The following is a 13603-nucleotide window of genomic DNA, read 5'->3' as shown; positions in this document are numbered from 1 at the left end:
GGGAAGACCAAGGACACGCTGGAGGGACTACGTCTCTCGGCTGGCTTGGGAACGCCTCGGGGTTCCCCCGGAGGAGCTGGGGGAGGTGTGTGTGGATTGGGAGGTCTGGGCAGCTTTGCTTGAGTTGCTGTCCTAGCGACCCGACTCCGGATAAAGCTGAAGAAAATGGATGGATGGATGGACTTTGCACAGGACACGGAGCTCAGGTATGTTGTGCAGGAAACACAGCACTTAAACTAAGCATTTGAGAGGAAATGTGGATAGCATCTTTCAGTTTGAGGACTGGTTTTTACTTATGCACTTCAGTCAGAGAATTATGGGCAATCAAACAAAGCAGAATTTTGATGCACTGATGTGCATTCTTGCAAACTCTGTCTCAACAGTCCACCATCACTGGTGAGTGTTGAAATAATCTGAATGGTGGAATTTACTGCTGTGGTCACGTGATGTTTGGACCAGAAGAAATTAACAGATGGGAGTTTCTCAATTTACCAAACATCAAGAAACACAGACAAATTTCAGCTGCATTAATTCTTCATGGCTGACATTCAACACAGAACAAAAAAGGTATCCCAGTGCAGTAAGGAGTTGGGATGCCAATTTGTAGACCTAGATTGAATTCTAGGTCACGCTACCTGTCTGCAGTCTTCACCAAACACTCCATCTGCATCATCCCAGTCTATCCAGCAGGAAGTGAGTACCAGCCTCAACTGGAGAAGTAACCTGTGATGGACTAGCCTCCCATCCAGGGGGAGTCGTAGACTCTCATCCAGTTGAGTGACCATGCTGACAAATGAGGGAAGCCACTCATACAACTCTGAAAGAATTCTAGGCTTCTGTTGATGTGAGTTGAGAAACTGGGAATGGTGCATCATTTTCCTGCTGCATCCCCATTCAGAGCTTCATGTTGGAATGCAGTAGAGAAGGCTTGTAAAACAGGAAAATAGATCAGATCTAGGCTTGGATTTCCAATGTACCTTCTGGCAAACCAGCTGCAATTTCGCATATTCTTTTGAAGAAAATATTCCTCTGTACCACTTCATTGCAAAGCTCTATAACTGGTGCTGCAACAGACAAAAGCTGCATGATGTACAATTTCTCCAACCACAACCACAGAAGCCTATAAGTCCTTCAGTGTTGTCTGGGTGTCTTGGTGGCTTCCCTCACTAGCCTCATTCCAGCAAGGTTCATTTTTGAGACCTACCTACTCTACGCAGATTTACCACATAGCAAAAAAAAGCTGTGTCTAAAAACAAGATAAAAACATAAAATCTGAGGGAAATTATTTTGCTGCATGGACAGATCATTTAACTTGACAAGACGTCTTGAATTAAGATGGTTAAATCTACGCATATCAAACACTTAAAATAAAAGAAAAGTAACCCGTAAAACAAGATAAATTACCTAACAAAATCTAAAGTTGTTTTTAATCTTGGTAAGAACCAAATAATCTGCAGTGTACTAAGATTACAAAAAAAATTAGATTTAGAAGTGTTAGATAAATACCTCCACCAATGTTATGTTTTCACCCGTTTGTTTGTTTGTCTATGAACAGCTTTTGAACTCACAATTTTTCATATATCATAATAAAGTTTTTACTGAAGATTGACATCCTGCTAGGCAAGAATTAATTCAATTTTCAAAGTCATAGGTCAAAGGTAAATGTCAGGGAAAATACTGGAAAATTGGAAAAATCCCTCTTTAACACTGAACAAATTTTCAGAAATTCATAACTGTCAAAAAAGATCAAATTTCTTTCATATTTGAGAGTGTTACGTAGGATGGTATGCTTTATCACCTGACAAAGTTTGATCTGGATCAGATCCAGATTACAGATTTTGTAGCCATTTAAATTTAACATTGAAAATCCCATTAATGTATATTTTACATATATTGCAATCAAAAGTGCCTCAGTCACTCTCATTTATGACAATGAGGTGCAAACTAGCACTCTCAACAAACCGTTTGATCCGCACCTGATCCAGATTGCAGATTTAGCGGTTATTTGATTTTAACATTGAAAAACCCTTTTGATCTATATATTTTGTATTATATTTTATCTTGTAAAAATCCACATCTAACAGGACTTTGGCCTTGAAATTTGTGTTGGTGGAGGTTTGTGCTCTGCAAGCGTGGTGCTGTGGTTCATCATCTTATTTTAAGTGTTTGACCTGGTTATTTCTACAGTTAACAATCTTAATTCAAGACATTTTGTCAAGTGAACTTATCTGTCCGTGCAGCCAGATCATTTCCCTCAGATTTAGTGTTTTTATCTTGTTTTTAGACACCATCCGGTTTCTGATTTGGCGATGCACATCCCACAGACTGTGATACATGTGACCCTAACTGGCTGAGTTCATGGTGCGCGCACACACACACACACACACACACACACACTTCGACCTCCAACGTTAAAATGTGCAAGAAGGAAAAGGAGGCCTTAAGGACACATGGTCGGTGTGGAACGCTGCAGGCTGCAAACTGCTGAGTGCTGCACCGTGAGTCGTGGCCTCAACAGTTTCTGTCGTCTCAGCAGGAGTCTCGTTTATTTAGTTCCCACCACTGAAGCGTCTGAATCAATGCGTTCAGCAGCTGTAACGCCTTTGATTGTTTTAAACCTGACCTCTGTCACTTTGTTTACACTCCATTTAACGCTGCACGTTGACCTGCAGAGAAGCTTTTCTTCTTGCATGAGAACAGGAAGCGACTATGAGGGATTAGAGAGCCGAGACTTTGATCTGCAGCCTGGACCTGCTTTATCGACGGTGGAACTGTAGAACGCTTGTCTAAACTTTTCTTTCTGCCAAACTTTCATGATTTCCCTCGGAGGAGGTCCACGCTCTCCCCACAGAGCTCCAAACCGGCTCTCCTGTTTCAGGCTCAGGAACTGAATATGCACAGCTTCGGCTGCATATCTGAATACTAAAACTCTGCACACCTCCAGTCTAATGCTGCTTTCTGGGGTTTTTCAGCAGGTTTTAACGGTGTAACGTGTAGCTGCACTGACCTGCAGATGGAGTGTATCTCGTGCGTGTCCTCGTCTTTGCGGGCGCTGTCCGTCAGACTGTCACCCAGAGCCATCAGACACTGAGCGAAACCTTTATAGATGAAGTGACACCTTCTGGGTGAAGACGCATTAACGGTGCACGGACCCAGCACTGGACAAAAAAAGAAAAGGAAAGACATCAGTGGGCTAATGTACACTCTGCACACACTACACACACTGCAAACTCTGCACACTCTCCACACTCTGAACACACTACTCTCTGCTATACACCTTACACATGCTGCACACTCTACACTCTCTGCACACTCTGCTCACTGTACACACTCTGTACTTTCTGCAAACTCTACACACTCTGCACACTCTACACACTGTACTTTCTGCAAACTCTACACTCTCTGCACACTCTACACAATCTACACACTGTACTTTCTGCAAACTCTACACTCTCTGCACACTCGACACACTCTGTACTTTCTGCAAACTCTACACACTCTGCACACTCTACACACTGTACTTTCTGCAAACTCTACACTCTCTGCACACTCTACACACTCTGTACTTTCTGCAAACTCTACACACTCTGCACACTCTACACACTCTACTTTCTGCAAACTCTACAGTCTACACACTCTGCACACTCTACACACTCTACTTTCTGCAAACTCTACAGTCTACACACTCTACACTCTCTGCTCACTGTACACACTCTGTACTTTCTGCAAACTCTACACTCTTTGCTCACTGTACACACTGTACTTTCTGCAAACTCTACACTCTCTGCAAACTCTACACTCTGTACTTTCTGAAGCTCTGCACACACTGCACACTCTACACACCGTGCACACTCAACACACAATGCACACTCTACACACTCTGCACACCCTACACACTCTGCACACCCTACACACTCTGCACAATCAACACACTCTGCACACCCTACACACTCTGTACATATTCAAAAGTCCATAATGGTGCTTTTGACTACTCATGATTTCATCTCATAACTTCTGTGTGACTTCATTATGAATCACTCACAAATATTTTTCTGATCAATGTATGCTTTTTGGATACGCCCCCTGCCCCCCGTGACCCTTAAATGAAGTGCATGGATGGAAGTTCATCCATTGTGGATCCTTGGTTGCTCAGATATACAAAAAAAAAATGTGGTTTTGGACCATGTTTCTATACCTTGATCTTTGACTAAACTACTCCACAATCTACCTCTGGATATCAATCTAAGTCATATCCCCACCACGTTTGATCCAGTGAGGCATCTTTTTTTTGTTGAGATATACATAAAAAGGTATTTTCAGACCATGTTTTCTTTATCCTTGACCTTTGACCAACCTAATCCAAAATGCAATCACCTCTAGATATCAATCCAAGTAATATTCCCACCGTGTTTCATCCGTGCAAGCATTTTGATTGTTGAGATGCACACAAAAAGCTATTTTTGGACAATGTTGTTCTTGACCTTGACCTTGACTTTAGACCTTGGCCCAAACTACTCCAAAATTTAATCACCTCTAGGTATCAACCCAAGTAATATCCCTACCAAGTTTGGTCCATCTCGACCTCTTGGTTGTTGAGATATACACAAAAAGTTGTTTTTCTGATCATGTTTTCTTGATGCTTGAATTCAAAATACACACAACAGTGAAAACGGTACCTTCTGTCTTCACTTTGCTGACACACAGCATCAAAATGACAAAGATTTTATTGCCACACAAAGACTGAGTGGAAGTTGAACTGGGAAATCAGTCGACAGCTGAGATGTGTGTGTGTCTGTGTGTTGTTGAAACACAATGATATGAGACAGTTTGTGCAGTGAGAGACTTGGCTGTTTGTATCAATAACAGACCAAGAGACTGAATATGATCCATCACACCCACAGAGTTCAGTGTCTCCATCCACATTTCTTTCTGTTGCTGATCTTTTGCTGTTTCAAATCCAAAGTTGACCGATTGCTTACTTCAAACATTAACAACTTATTCACCAGGAAATTCATTCTGATTAAGTTGGTACTCCGTGAATTCCAAAATAAGTCCAGAGAATCTGGGTGGACCATTTGCTTCTCAGGGGGTCTTTTCTGCTCTCTGGGACATCCTGAAAGTTCATAGGAACCCAAAGAAGCTACTGAACATAATAGTGAATGATGGTGTTCCTCTGGGATGTAGTCTGGCTCCTACACTGTTTCAAAGCCTGCACGGACTGTACGTTGGGTTGAGCTGTGAAAACCAGCGACTGTGGTGCTTTTGTTGGCGAGGAAAGGATTACTCACGATGCTGTGATCTTTGTGGAATCAACTGATACCCTGATTGCAGCACCTGAGGAGCTGAGTGAGGATCCAGAGTGTCTGGGTTTGTAATTGTCCTGGATCAAGACTAAGATCCAGGCTTTTTAAGGACTACTTGGACTCAGCCATCATAAGTGTATCTGTATGTGGTAAAAATGTTGAACTTGTAGAAGCATTCACTCAAGTCAGCAGTGATGTCCATGTCTCTGAGTCCTCAGCCTTTGACACTGGGAGGCCCCTGGGAAGATCTTGAGTCTTGATGGAGTCATGAGTCACCTGGACAGAGGTGTTTGGTGATGCCGATATCTTTGCAGGAGAACAAAGTTCCACGTCTTCAGAGTCCTGGTGTTACCTGTCTTAATGTATGGCTGTGAAACTTGGACGCTAACCAGTGACCTAAGTAGACAACTGGATGTCTTTGGGACAAGATCTCCAGAGGATTCTTGGGTATCGCTGGAATGAGTTTGTATCATGAGCTGTTACTTAGAGAGACTAAGATGAGGAGCATCACTTGCACTGAGAGGGAGTGTCAGCTTTGACATTCTGGCCATGTGGTGCGTTTTTCTGTGCGTGATCCACCACATAGATGTCACAACACTGAGGATCCCAGTGGCTGAAGAAGGCCAAGGGGACACCCAGAATTCAGCTGGCTGCAGCCTGTAGATGGTTACTTTTGAGATGTGGGGACCGGTTTTCTGCCGGGGCAGTTGCCAATTCCATGGTGTCATGGATGCAGTGAAGAACTACATCAGTGTGCGGTCCAAGACATGGCTTAACTTGGGGGGTTTTCTGACAAACTGTTCGAGAGCATACCAGGCTCAGCGTACCAGGGGAGAACTTGAACAATTTCAAAGTGGATTCAAGCAATGTAGTTGAGCATTTACTAAATTGGGATGAGTGCTGAAGAGATAATCCACATTCTCATCATTTCTCATGAAGGTCCAATGTGGCTTCATCTACTAGGCGAATGATGTCCACAGTTTCCAGGGATGCCATGGGCATAGCGGGCTTGGATGACATTCCAAGCGGCCAAATCAGCCTCTGACTTGGTGATCAACTGTAAACTGGTTTGTAGCTTTTGGAATTTTAGCAAAACAAGTCAGGTATCAAAGAAAACAAAATTAACCAGCACGTACACGGATGAGGTGGAATTAAGATATAGTGCTGACACCTGCCACTAGGAGGCGATGGAAAACGTGGGGCTTCTCACGAGCGTAACCCTTTTTGTGGCAGAAGTAATAAATGAGAACTTCCCTTTAATTATTCCTGCACTGAAATAAGTAAACTAAAGGGCCCAGAGAAGTTTCTTCCACAGCTTTTAAATCAAGTCAAGGACTCACGTGTGAACTGTGTGCATGCAAAAACGCCCCAAAAACGCAGTCTCACAAGTCATTTAGTTTGTACAAACCTATTTACAGCAGCTCACTAAAGCCCAGAGCTGTTTGTTGAATCCGGCTGCAGGAGGAGAACATTCAACTGGAGATGAATGTGTTTGCTCGATGTGTTTTAAAATAATAATTAGCAATCATTCAATGATTTTTGCTGTAGCACAGATGCTGTTGCCAAACTGGTTTGAAATGATGGTGAGCTCAGCTTTCCCATATACGGATACATCTTTGGATGTCGATACTGCTGTTTGACCTCAGTTTTTCATCTGCGTCCTTTCAGACCATCGTGGTGGAACGCTGTGTCAGATTTCAAAGTGGTCCGTGCTGGTCTCGAGTTTGGGAATGGCTCCTCCACGCAATCCAACCTTTAGGAGCAGTGGGCAGCCACAGTCTAGTACCTGTGGATGAACTCCACTCCACGGCTGAAAGCAGCACGAACCTAATGAGTATGTTTTTGTTTCTGCATGATGGGAGGAAACCAGGGACCCTGGAGAACATCCACACACACACGGGGAGAACACGCAAACTCCACAGAGAGAGAAAGAAGGACGGTGTGTGTGTGTGTGCCAAGCCACTTTCCCACCATACTGCCCAGAGTCATAGTGGAGTTCCTCTGTGGTAGAGAGTGGACCCGTCCAATTTATCAGTTGGTTATTGATATCGGCCGATATGAGGCTTTCACACACATATCTGTCTTTGTTGATTTGAAAACTTTAATTTTAACAAATGAACAATGCAGAAAATCCCTTTGGTTGTTGGAATTTGTGTCATTTGCAGCATGGCTGGGACCCATCACCCCTTTGTCACATTAGTTATAAGAGACAGAGGTAAAGCGATCAGCTGCCATTCATTTTCATTCAGAGGGGGCGTTTTATAGCAATAACAGACAAGTAGTCGCTATGCCGCCAGCTAGGTGGGGCCAAAATAGACAAGTCTATTTTATGCAAACGCTGAGTGATGCAACACGGCAACTTTATTTTTAACGTATAGTGTTGTAAAAAGTAAGTTCCTTTGGCTGCTCCCTTGTTTTCACTTGGGTGGATCTGCATGCTGATTTGGTACAAGTTTTACACCAGATCCCCTTCCTGATGTAACTCCACATTACATGAAGAAATGTGGCAGGGGTGGGGTTTGAACTGGGAACCGTCAGCACTGAAACCACCTGGCCACCACCCACCACCAATACCGATGTATCGATATTGTAATTTTTTTTCCAGCCTCCAAAAATCCATAGCAGTCAGGCTTTCATAGATCATTTAAACAATTCCAGCATCTCAGTTTGGTTCAAGCCAAAATTCTAACCATTTGTTTACTCTGTCAGAATAACCTGTAAATAAAGGAGCTCTGCAACAACGTTGAACATCACATCAATGTGACAGACAGCGGGTGTGAAAACTCTTAACCTGAGCTCCTGGGAAAGAAACTAAACTGGTCCCTCCTACCGACAGTGTCAAAGAAACAACGCGGCTAAAGAGCCGCATCACCCCAGCTGAGCTTCATCGTGACTTAACAGTCAAGAAGTCTCTCCGGAACCATAAGTTCAATTTAGAGCTCACAAGGAGTGAGGATGGACACGACAAGTGATGATTAGCACAGCATCCAGCAGGGACGGTGCTCCCAAACACGCCCGACTGTCCTGCAGAGTCTGACTGTGACGAGGAAAGGAAATGGCTATTCACACGGCGGCCATGCGAATAACTCTCATTCCACTATTCGGCCGGTAAGACCCTGGTAGCGAAGTCGGGAACTATGAAAGTGCTAATAATAATAATGATCTTTATTTTATTGAGGGTTTACAGTTAAGAGTAGAATGTAGATTGACAACAACCAGTTTAATTAATATTAATCTTAAACCTGACCCTCATTTTGTGATGGAGGGTTTATACAATATGAAATGGATGATTACATATTAAAATTAAACATGCAATTTACAATATAAGATATGCACAATAGACCTACAGTATTAATATAAATGTATAAAAGCATGGTAGTTGCAGTATATAAGATTAAACATTTTATTCTAAAATTGAGATATTAAAACTTCAGGTAGACATATAAAACTGATGGGTTTTTGTTGTAAAATCTTTGAGTCTCAGCAGTTCTAATACTGACAGGAAGATAACTGCATAATACAGCAGTATATGGTAAAGCTTCTCGTGTCAGAGTATCAAAAGACAGTGTAGGCCTATTCTTAGCCCTTTCTTACAGGATGTATGATATTTAAATAATTTTTACACGTGTAATCCTTAGGGATATAGTAAGTTCTCATTTTCAAATATCATTTTGTGATGCAGACTGTGGACTAGATCTAGAAGTGTGAGACATTTTCGCTTTGATGCTTCCTGTGATGCTCTTTTCGTTGTATGTATGATGAAAACTGTAAAGAAGACATCTTCAGCTTCAAAATAAAAAAAATCATCAAAATCGGACAAATATTAAAGAAGTTATGACATCTTGAACGCAATATGTTTGTTTATACAAGTAGTTCCACGGTTTGCCACCAGAGTCTTGCTGTACGAATAGCGAAATTTCAATTTATTTTCATTTATATTGCGCCAAATCACAACAGAGTTGCCTCAAGGCACTTCACACAAGTAAGGTCTAACCTTACTAACCCCCAGAGCACCAGACCAGACTCAAAGGGGTGACCCTCTGTTTGGGCCATGATACAGACACAAATTACAGAACAATTCACAGAACAGTGTCTATTGTTCCTGTTCTTCCTGTCTATGGCTGATGCTGAGACTTTTATTCATGCATTTGTCTCTTCTAGATTGGACTATTGTAATGCTCTATTTTCTGGCTTACCGCAGTCCAGAATTAGGGGTCTTCAACTGGTTCAAAACGCTGCTGCCAGACTTTTGACACAAAGCAGACAGTTGGACCACATTACGCCCGTTTTGGCGTCCCTGCACTGGCTTCCAGTTGCTGCAAGATCGGATTTTAAAGTTCTGTTATTAGTTTAAAAAATTGTTCATGGACTTGCACCTCCCTATCTGGCTGACCTGGTAAAGCCCTATGTACCAGCTCGGGCCCTGCGTTCTCAGGGTGCAGGACATCTATGTGTTCCCAGGGTGAATAAAAAGTCTGCTGGTCACAGAGCTTTCTGCTACTGTGCCCCAGCTCTGTGGAATGAGCTCCTGGCACACATACGACAGTCGACTACTGTGGAGACTTTTAAGTCACATTTAAAGACTCATTTGTTTTCCCTGTTTTATCATTAGTGTTATGATGTGTTTTTATTCTTGTATTCTTTTATGGTTTTGTCTTTTTATTGTTTTAAATTTTTAATTCAGTTTTTTATGTTGTGTGAAGCGCCTTGAGACGATTTCATCGTGAATTGGCGCTATATAAATTAATAAATTTGATTTGATTTGAAATTTGAACAATTCACAAAATGAATATACAGGAAATGCTGTTGGTGCACAGGACAGGAGGGTCTCCAGCACAAATACAACTCCCATCTCTGGATATAGCTGCACCTTAAACAGAGAGAAAAAACAGAATCAGGCATCAGAAAGACAAGAAATACTGTATAATTTGCCAGCATTAAACAACTAGAAAAACAGGAAATACTAAGGTGATCGCCGGCCACTAGCCCTAAACTTCACTAACAGACCCAGAATTTAGGTAAAGTTGAGGCTGCGTCACGCTCCGTTTATTAATAAAATGAATTAAAAGAGTAAAAAGTGTAAAACAAAACTATACCAGTATGCTAACCATACGAAAGGGAAAATAAGTGCGTCTTAAGTCTGGACTTGAAAGTCTCCACAGAATCTGATTCTTTTATTGATGCAGGGAGATCATTCCACAGAACAGGGGCACAATAAGAGAAAGCTCTGTGACCTGCAGACTTCTTATGCACCCTAGGGGCACAAAGCAGTCCTGCACCCTGAGAATGCAGAGCCCGGGCCGGTACGTATGGTTTAATTAGGTCAGCTAGGTAGGGAGGTGCCAGTCTGTGAACAATTTTATAGGTTAGTAGGAGAACCTTAAAATCTGATCTCACTGGGACAGGAAGCCAGTGAAGAGAAGCCAAAATGGGTGTAATGTGGATGAACTTTCTGCTTCGTGTGAAATGAGAGTTATGGACACGGCCGGCGTGTGAATAGGGTCGGCCGCGAGGAAGAGTGCAGCAGTGAGCCAACCGAGCGCGGCAGACACACAAGATGCTGATTGGTTAAGACACCACATCGTGACAACTGTTCCTCCTTTCCCCAGAGATCCGCTGGTTAATATTTAATAAACCAAAGCTTTTCCCAACCCCTTTTCCCTTTGCCTTAAGTCTGGAAAAACTATTGATTTCAGGCAGAGTTCACCGAGCCTGAACGTTACTGGCGTCAGTCGTCCCCATCAACTTTTAATGAAGACAGGAGGACAAAAAAAAAGAAAAAAGCTGCAGAAGAAACACAGAGGAAGGCAGGATACTGAAATAATGACAAATTATCCAGGAGAAGTGGCCAGGAACGTCAGATTCATGTGTGAAAAATACACATTCTGCCTTTGGATGAGTCAGGAGTTCATAAACCACTTAATCCAGCAGAAAAACCATCACGTCTCCTAAAAACAACTTGTTAAGCACTAACTGCTTCATAATTGATGAAAAAGTGGTTCCTAAGTGCCAGCAAGTCAGGATTTATGGAAGCTATGCGGATACGTGTGAATTATGTTGAATTCAGCTCATTATATCAAGTAAATGTCAATCAGGCTCGTCCTGGGACGCACTAATTTAAATGTCTAAGCTTCTTTAATCACACGGCACTCGTCAGAAAATGGATGTACGATTATCTGAACGAGCACCGTTCAAATCCAAATGAGTTCTGGCTGTGCAGTTGGGAAATCAAGGGGAAGGGTAGCGCAGCTGTTCCACTGGCAGGAACTTGTTTCTCTTTTGGCTTGTAAATTAATGAGTTCGATTTTCATGGAAGTTCAGTGGTTTTAATGCTAACAGCTCAGTGCTCCAACACGCTGACCTCAAAGGATCCAGAATCCATCAAGGACTTTAAATCTGTTTAATCTGTTTCCAGCAAACAAACAAAAACAATGAGCAAGAAACTGAAGAATAGTTTTTGCACTCTTTGAAGTTAAAGTCATTTACAAAATAATTAAAGGCATCAGAAGCCTGCACGCTCGGAACATCATGACACCACTTATACAAATCCATCACAAATGCTCTACTGGTTACAGAGATATGTAAAAAATGCAGAAAATGTATTTTGCGCCATGTTTTTGTTGACCTTGACCTTTGTTTGATTCCAAAAGTTAATCATCCCAAGGTATCTGTGCAAGTAATATTTCCGCCAAGTTTGGTAAAAACCTGTCCATCTTTTTTTAAGTTATCTTGTTCACAGTCTCTCTCACACACACACACAAACACACCGGACTGATTACAATATCCTGCTACGCCGCTTAGCAAAAGAGAGATGAGTTCAGATTGAGAAACTCTGAGGTCCTGTCATGCTTTACCTCATCCTGATGAGGACACCTTAGTTAGCGCCACATCATTGTTCAAACAGGTTTGTAGGTTTACAGTGGGATGCTGCTCCTGCCACCAATCTCTGTTAGGAGTTGAACCTGTAACTTGCATGTTTTGGTGGTAAAAACAAAACAAAAAAATCCAAACTTATACCCAGATACCATAGGGTCAAGGGAATGAGAGTTTAAGACTTCCGTCACTGGGACAAGGTGGACAAAGTGTCATCCAAGTGCAGCAAGGTGAAGTCCAGGTTGAAAAGATGTTCCCGGTACCTTGGCTAATGGGGAATTCCCCTTTGGCTGACCTGGTAGAGTTCTGGTCTTCAGTTCGAGCAGTTTGGTGTTTGGGTCCCACCGCCGCCGTGGCCACAAAAATCTGGTCACATTAGTATCAGTCGAAAGCTGACTGAGTCTAAAGCTAATCTGGTCTAACTTGGTCTAAAGCTGACTGAGTCTAAAGCTGACTGAGTCTAATGCTGACTGAGTCTAATGCTGACCGAGTCTAAAGCTAAATTAGTCTAAATCTTACTGAGTCTAAATCTGACTGAGTCTAAAGCTGACTGAGTCTAATGCTGACTGAGTCTAAAGATAAATGAGTCTAAATCTTACTGAGTCTAAAATGCTGACTGAGTCTAAAGCTGACTGAGACTAATGCTGACCGAGTCAAAAGCTAACTTGGTCTAAATCTGACTGAGTCTAAAACTGAGTCTTATGCTGACTGAGTCTAATGCTGACTGAGTTGAAAGCTAACTGAGTCTAATGCTGACTGAGTTTAAATCTGACTGGGTCTAAAGCTAATTTGGGCTATTGCTGACTGAGTCTAAAGCTGACTGAGTCTAATGCTGACTGAGTCTAAAGCTAACTTGGGCTAAATCGGACCGGGTCTAAAGCTAATTTGGGCTATTGCTGACTGAGTCTAAAGCTGACTGAGTCTAAATCTGACTGAGTCTGAAGCTAATTTGGGCTATTGCTGACTGAGTCTAAATCTGACTGAGTCTAATGGTAACTATGTCTAAATCTGACAGGGTCTAAAGCTAATTTGGGCTATTGCTGACTGAGTCTAAAGCTGACTATGTCTAAATCTGAATGAGTCTGAAGCTAATTTGGGCTATTGCTGACTGAGTCTAAATCTGACTGTCTAATGGTAACTATGTCTAAATCTGACTGGGTCTAAAGCTAATTTGGGCTATTGCTGACTGAGTCTAAAGCTGACTATGTCTAAATCTGACTGAGTCTAAAGATAACTGAATCTATTGCTGACTGAGTCTAAAGCTAACTTGGTCTAAATCTGACTGAGTCTAAAGCAAATTGAGGGTAAATCTGACTGAGTCTAAAGATAACTAAATCTATTGCTGACTGAGTCTAAAACTGACTGAGTCTAATGCTGAATGAGTCTAAAGCTAACTTGGTCTAAATCGGACTGGGTCTAAAGCTAAT

At 42.2% G+C, this 13603-nt stretch overlaps 1 protein-coding gene across 1 annotated transcript in view; it reads right to left on the bottom strand.

Annotated features, from left to right (window-relative positions):
• nrn1la (neuritin 1-like a) overlaps positions 1 to 13603 on the bottom strand; it is a 130687-nt gene that overhangs the window by 33826 nt on the left and 83258 nt on the right. The window contains exon 2 of the mRNA XM_034177266.1: positions 3008 to 3158. Within this exon, the coding sequence (XP_034033157.1) occupies positions 3008 to 3158 (151 nt within the window). The remainder of the gene's footprint in view (positions 1 to 3007; positions 3159 to 13603) is intronic.

Source organism: Thalassophryne amazonica, chromosome 8 (assembly GCF_902500255.1).
Source record: "Thalassophryne amazonica chromosome 8, fThaAma1.1, whole genome shotgun sequence".
NCBI classification, from domain to species: domain Eukaryota; kingdom Metazoa; phylum Chordata; class Actinopteri; order Batrachoidiformes; family Batrachoididae; genus Thalassophryne; species Thalassophryne amazonica.
Note: the sequence above shows the minus strand (reverse complement) of the source record. Positions and strands in the feature narration are given on the sequence as shown.